The 6298-nt window shown below is 54.8% G+C and overlaps 1 protein-coding gene across 1 annotated transcript; it reads left to right on the forward strand.

Annotated features, from left to right (window-relative positions):
- Positions 1 to 921: 921 nt before the first annotated feature.
- On the forward strand, positions 922 to 4983 carry Nags (N-acetylglutamate synthase). The gene is made up of 7 exons (XM_036198200.1): positions 922 to 1390; positions 1886 to 2160; positions 2255 to 2468; positions 2867 to 3047; positions 3329 to 3500; positions 3599 to 3781; positions 4384 to 4983. The coding sequence occupies exons 1-7, from the start codon at positions 986 to 988 to the stop codon at positions 4535 to 4537; spliced, it is 1584 nt and encodes a 527-aa protein (XP_036054093.1). The 5' UTR covers positions 922 to 985; the 3' UTR covers positions 4538 to 4983.
- Positions 4984 to 6298: the final 1315 nt, after the last annotated feature.

The following is a 6298-nucleotide window of genomic DNA, read 5'->3' on the forward strand; positions in this document are numbered from 1 at the left end:
CGGAGTTCAAGGTCAGCCTGTTCTACAGAGTAAGTTCCAGGACAGCCAGAGCTACACTGAGAAATTCTCTCAAAACACAAAAACAAAAACAAACAAACAAACAAAAAACAGGGTATTATTAGCCCAGGCTGGCCTTGAACTGCTTAAGAAGTCAAAGATGACCTTGACTCTGATCCTCCTGATTCCACTTCGGGAATGTTGGGGTTACAGGTATGTGACCATCATGCTGGGTTCTGTTTGTTTCCTGGTTTTGTTTTGTTTTTTTTTTGGGGGGGTGTCTTTTTTTTTTCTTGAGACAGGGTCGTCTCTCTATATTATAGACCTCTGGTTGTCCTGAAACTCGCTATGTAGACCAGGCTGGCCTTGAACTCGTGGATACAGGTCTGCCTCTGTCTCACAAGGACTGGTTTTTATCTTTTGATTAAAACAAGGCCCTGCTATGTATGTAGCCTAGGTTCACCTAGAACTCGCAACAATCCTCCTGTCCCAGCCTCCCAGAAGCTGAGATTACAAATATGCCCCACCACGTTCAGCTTGACAACAGGACTTTGTTTGCATTCAGAGGCTACAGTAGGGACCACGCCGTGTTCAGTTTTCCCAGACTCCTCTTTCCAATTCAGGTCACCTGCCTGCACGACCCTGCAAATTCTCAAAGACACACCTGGGACACCTGAGCGCTGCCTGGAACCCGCATTGGCAGTGGATTAAAGGGCTCCGCCACTCTAAATCTGACCCTTGTGACCATCACTAATAGTACCAGTCTCTCCCCCCTCCCCAGGGGCGGAGAATTGTAGAGGCCCCGCCCTCAGGTCTGTGAATTGCCCCACCCCAAACGCACCCAGAAGCCACTCGGGGCCTCCTATTCCGCCTCGCCCCAGGTCTGATCCAGCCCTGCTCAGCGGCAAGTTAAGAACCCCCCCAGTGCTGTGCGCTCCAAACCGACCGCCACCTGTGGGTGGGGGGGCGAGTGGGTTTGGTTGTCGTCATGGCGACAGCATGGGTAGCCACAGCCCTGCGGTCCGCTGCTGCGGCCAGAAGGCTGCGCAGCCCAGGAGGTCCTGGGGGCTCACGGAGACTGAGCGATAGCGCGCGGCGGCGCGGGGCGAAGAGCGCCAGCCCAGGACGTCGGCTCAGCACTGCCAGGGCTCGCGCAGAGGACGCCGAGGGCGCGAAGGGTCGTGTCCAGTCTCCTGCCGTCGAAGAGCCGTCGTGGACACCGCCTCCAACTCCTCTCGAATCCCCTGCGCCTCCCGGCGGCAGATCACTGGTGCAGCGGGACATCCAGGCCTTCCTGAACCAGTGTGGTGCCAGCCCAGGGGAGGCACGCCACTGGCTCACGCAATTCCAGACCTGCTACCACTCGGTGGACAAGCCTTTTGCCGTCATGGAGGTAAGCCGATTCCTATGTCGCCGTGTCACAACTAGGTGGTGAAGGCTGTTCAACAGCATGTCGTCAGTCTCGGCGTGCCAAGCTGCGAAACCCCAGCGCAGGGGCGTTGAGTTAGTGCTGGGGGCGTGGGAAAACCGGAAGGCTGCGGAAGCTGAGCCTGGTGCTACGAGGCTGGGAAGCCCAGTACTCCAGCGGAGATGTCTAAGAAAGGCCCCTCACCACGGACGCAGTTAGGGGTTCAGTGGGCAGAGCTGTCTCATCACCCCTCCCCCCAAGGTGTCCCAGAGTCCAAGGCCGCTGGGAGGAGCCGAGGGAGGAACACTAATGCTAGATAAGGGGGTGGCCAAGACCCAACGGGCAAAGGGCGGAGCAGCCGGCCAAAAGTGGGGCCTGAAGGCACCTTAGTAGAGTGCAGTCACTGAGGGTCCTAAGGTCTGAGTAGGAACAAGCCCCTTAGAGCCAGTGCCGTGTCCCTGAACGCCTGTCCCGGTACAGGTGGATGAGGAGGTGTTCCAGTGCCCCCAGGCGGTGTCCAGCCTGGCTTTCGCCTTGGCCTTCCTGCAACGCATGGACATGAAGCCGCTGGTGGTCCTGGGGCTGCCGGCCCCCACGGCACCTTCGGGTTGTCTTTCCTTCTGGGAAGCTAAGGCGCAGCTTGCTCAGAGCTGCAAGGCGCTGGTAAATGAGATACGGCATAACGCGGCGACTGCTGTGCCCTTCTTTGGTGGTGGATCAGTGCTGAGCGCTGCCGAGCCGGCCCCTCATGCCAGGTTAGTGTCAGCCCAGCCCACCCTGGCATCCTCAGAGTGGGCCACTCTGCTGGCTCTGCTCTGGTCCCTCTCGAGCACCATATCTGGCCCACAGCTACGGCGGCATCGTCTCGGTGGAGACAGACCTGTTGCAGTGGTGCCTGGAGTCCAACAGCATCCCCATCCTGTGCCCCATTGGGGAGACGGCTGCGCGCCGTTCAGTGCTTCTTGACTCGCTGGAGGTGACCGCGTCTCTGGCCAAAGCCCTGCAACCCACCAAAATCATCTTCCTCAATAACTCAGGAGGCCTGCGGGATAACAGTCAGAAGGTGTGCCCCTCTCCCATGCCACCTCATGACATTAGGCAAGACTAAATCAGTCCCCTGTCCTGAGTTCTCAGCATGACTCCATGGCAGGCCACAGTTACTCTCAAGCCAAAAGAGTAGGAAGGGGGCCGGGTAGGTGGATCTCTGTGAGTTCGAGGCTAGCCTAGGCTACCAAGTGAGTTCCAGGAAAGGCGCAAAGCTACACGGAGAAACCCTGTCTGGGGGGGGGGGGGGAGTGGGGGGAGAGTTAACAGAAGATCAGAGGGGTCATTGGTCCTTGGTGGCCGGATCTGAGCCTTTCCAGGTAGAGGACTCTGGGAGGAAGTAAAGGTTAAGTGGCAGGGCCTAGTTTGGTATGGGCGTGATGATGGAGGCTGGAGGCTCATCTCCCCGGGACTTAGATCCTGAGCAACGTGAACCTGCCCGCTGACCTTGACCTTGTTACCAACGCCGAGTGGCTGAGCATCAAAGAAAGGCAGCAGATTCGGCTCATCGTGGACGTGCTCAGCCGTCTGCCACACTACTCCTCTGCTGCTATCACCGCCGCCAGCACGCTGCTCACGGAGCTCTTTAGTAACAAGGGTGAGGGCTACAAGAAGGTGGGCCGGGCTGAGTCCCAAGGGTGAGCATCCACCAGGCCCGGCTGCGGGCCAGCAGGAGTGGCAGCTTTCCCAGCCAGGCTGGAGGCTGGAGGGAGAGGCTGAACCAATGGCTTCCCGATGCTGTGGAAACCTGAGGCGGGGGGCGGGGTTGAGAGAACCCAGACCGGTCACTGGAGGAAGAAACTTGAACTGGGGAGATGGGGTAAAGCGCATCTAGTGGTGGATCTGACTCTGGCCCACCTAACTGTCCAATCTCCCCAGGCTGTGGCACCCTGTTTAAGAACGCTGAGCGGATGCTGCGAGTGAGCAACCTGAACAGCCTTGACCAGGGCCGCCTAGTGAACCTAGTCAACGCCAGCTTTGGCAAGAAGCTCCGGGATGACTATCTGGAGTCGCTGCGCCCTCGGCTGCACTCCATCTATGTCTCTGAGGGGTGAGCCTCTGGGCCCCAGAGGGCAGGGCCTAAGGTCCTAGGCAGGGCAGCTTCAGGCCAAGGGGAAGTCCCAGCCTGCCTCTCTCCCGCTGCGCCAGGTACAACGCGGCAGCCATTCTGACAATGGAGCCTGTACTAGGGGGCACCCCGTATCTGGACAAATTCGTGGTGAGCTCCAGCCGCCAGGGCCAAGGTTCCGGCCAGATGCTGTGGGAGTGCCTTCGGAGGGACCTGCAAACGTTGTTCTGGCGCTCCCGGGTCACCAACCCCATCAATCCCTGGTAGGCCTTGCCCTCCTCCTCCAGGAGCCCCAGCCAGCCTTGCCCGGCCTTCACTGGCAGCACGGCTGGGCATTCATCCCTCCTTTCGATAGCTTCCTTTCTTCAGGGAAAAGTCTCTTCTCAGGTCAAGGTCACCTAGTGACATTCTTCAACCCTACATTTCTGTTTTCTTTGAAGCAAATGGCATTTTACTAGGATTCTGATCAATCCTGACCCTTCCAGCTCTCCTTGGACTCAGTTGGCCAAGCTCCTGACTCTGGGCTCCGTCTCTGAGGGACACCTTCCTCTTTCATTCAGTAGCCACATCCTCAGCCCCCACTGCTCTGCTCTGTGGGCACTAGAGAATAAATAACAAAGGACCAGCTCCTTTGCTACATGAGGCAGCTGTGAGGTCCTAGCAAGGCACCTAAGATCTCTGAACCTCAGCTGCTGTTTAGGGAAATGGCGATATAGGCTTCAGGAGATGCTCTGGCCGCTGATCCTAGGATAAAAATAACAACAGGTCCTAGTGGGATGTCATGTAGTAGACAGATATCCTGAAACAGAGTGAGCAGTGAGCACACCCTTGTCCTAAGAGCTGAACCCTTTGCCTCCACACCAAGGTACTTCAAGCATTGCGATGGCAGCTTCTCCAACAAGCAGTGGATCTTCTTCTGGTTTGGCCTGGCTGACATCCGGGATTCCTATGAACTAGTCAACCATGCCAAGGGGCTGCCGGACTCTTTCCGTAAGCCAGCTTCTGACCCAGGCAGCTGACCCACCACCACAGGCCCTGTAAATCCTGGGATAGCCAGGGTGGACCAAAAGCCGTGCCTGCTGGGGTGAGCCCAGGCAGCGGAGGGGAGGGAACTGCACCTTATCTGCTGAGGCGCTGGAAAAGGACAAACACAGAAAGAGTGCCACCAAAGATCCTGCTCCAAAGCCACAAGCAGATGGCCTCCGACGTCAGCCTCGGAATGGGGCTGGGATTGGCTTCCAGGGCTCTACTTCAGGTAACTGTAAGGGCAGGCCAGTTTCCGGGGGGCCTCTGTTGTCTTGAGGCTCCTTCGTCTTACACGGCATCTAAGCCTGCCTGATGTACCACTCATTTTACTTCCTTTGGGTCCTGCAATTCTTCAGGAGGCCTTGATTAAAATGCAAACACTTGTCTGAGTCACATTTGTCTCAAAAACAAACCAAGAAAACCTAAATTACAGGACTTCGGGATATGGGGAGATCTTTTCTTTGATATTAGGGATGTCCCCTAGGACCTGGCACATTCTAGGCAAGGGCTCTACTACTAAGCTACACCCTAGTTGATGTTTTAAGATTTCTTTTTAAAGATAATGGCCCTCTGGGAACAAGTGCTTGAAGGCCAGGGGACCAAAGGAACCTGGATGAAGCTGGAAGGCACTGAGGGTAAACATGCCCATTGTCTCCTCACTTAGGGACCAGCAACCCCCTAGAGGGGTCCTTCCACTCCTAGGTCAGGAAACATTCTCCACAAACCAGACATTTGCCTGTCACTGTGGGAAACACCCTGCCCCGCCCCACCTGCACCCCCACAAAGCTCCCTTCCCATAAAGACAAAATCCGCAGCTAACAGCAATGGCATATTTAAGAACCCAGAGAAATCACAGGATGGCTTTGGCTTAAAAGCTCAGACTTAGTCATTCATCCTGTCCCACTGCAGATCATCTGTCATCTTTATAAAACCAAAATACCTGGGCTGGGCAAGAAGCCAGAGCCCAAAGGTTTTTCATTCAATGTTTTTTGTTCATTTGTTTTTTAAGGTTTATTTATTTATTATGTATATAGTGTTTTGACTTCATGTTTGTCTACACACCATAAGAGGGCACCAGATCTCATAGATGGTTGTGAGCCACTCTGAGCCATCTCTCCAGCCCTCAATGTTTTTTGAAGATTTTTTTTTTTCAAACGGTGTGTGTGTGTGTGTGTGTGTGTGTGTGTGTTTCTGGCAGGTACCCACAGAGGCAAGAAGAGGACATAAGATCCCCTGGAGCTAAAGTTACAGATGGTTGTGAGCCACCTGCTATGGATGCTAGAAATCAAACTGATTCTCTGAAGGGGCAGCAAGTGCTCTGAGTCCTAAACATTTTCTTACCATTTATTTTTAGACAGGTGGTGGTGGCACATGCCTTTAATCCCAGCACTTGAGAGGCAAAGGCAGGTGGATCTCAGTGAGTTCGAGGTCAGCCTGGTCTACAGAGTGAGTTCCAGGACAGCCAGGACTGTTACACAGAGAAACTCTGTCTTGAAAACCCAAAAAGAAAAAAGAAAGATTTTTATTACGGGAGCTGGAGAGATGGCTCTGTGGTTAAGAGCACTGGCTACTCTTCCATAGGACCCAGATTTTATTCCCAGCACGAACATGGTGGCCCACAATTGTCTGTAACTCCAGTCCCCTGGAGTGATGCCCTTTCCTGACCTCCAAGGGCACCAGGCATAAACACAGTGCAAAGATGTCCATGCAGGCAAAATACCCATACACATTCAACAATAGTTATGTCTATGTGT

This window comes from Onychomys torridus, chromosome 8 (assembly GCF_903995425.1).
Source record: "Onychomys torridus chromosome 8, mOncTor1.1, whole genome shotgun sequence".
In the NCBI taxonomy this organism is placed as follows: Eukaryota; Metazoa; Chordata; class Mammalia; order Rodentia; family Cricetidae; genus Onychomys; species Onychomys torridus.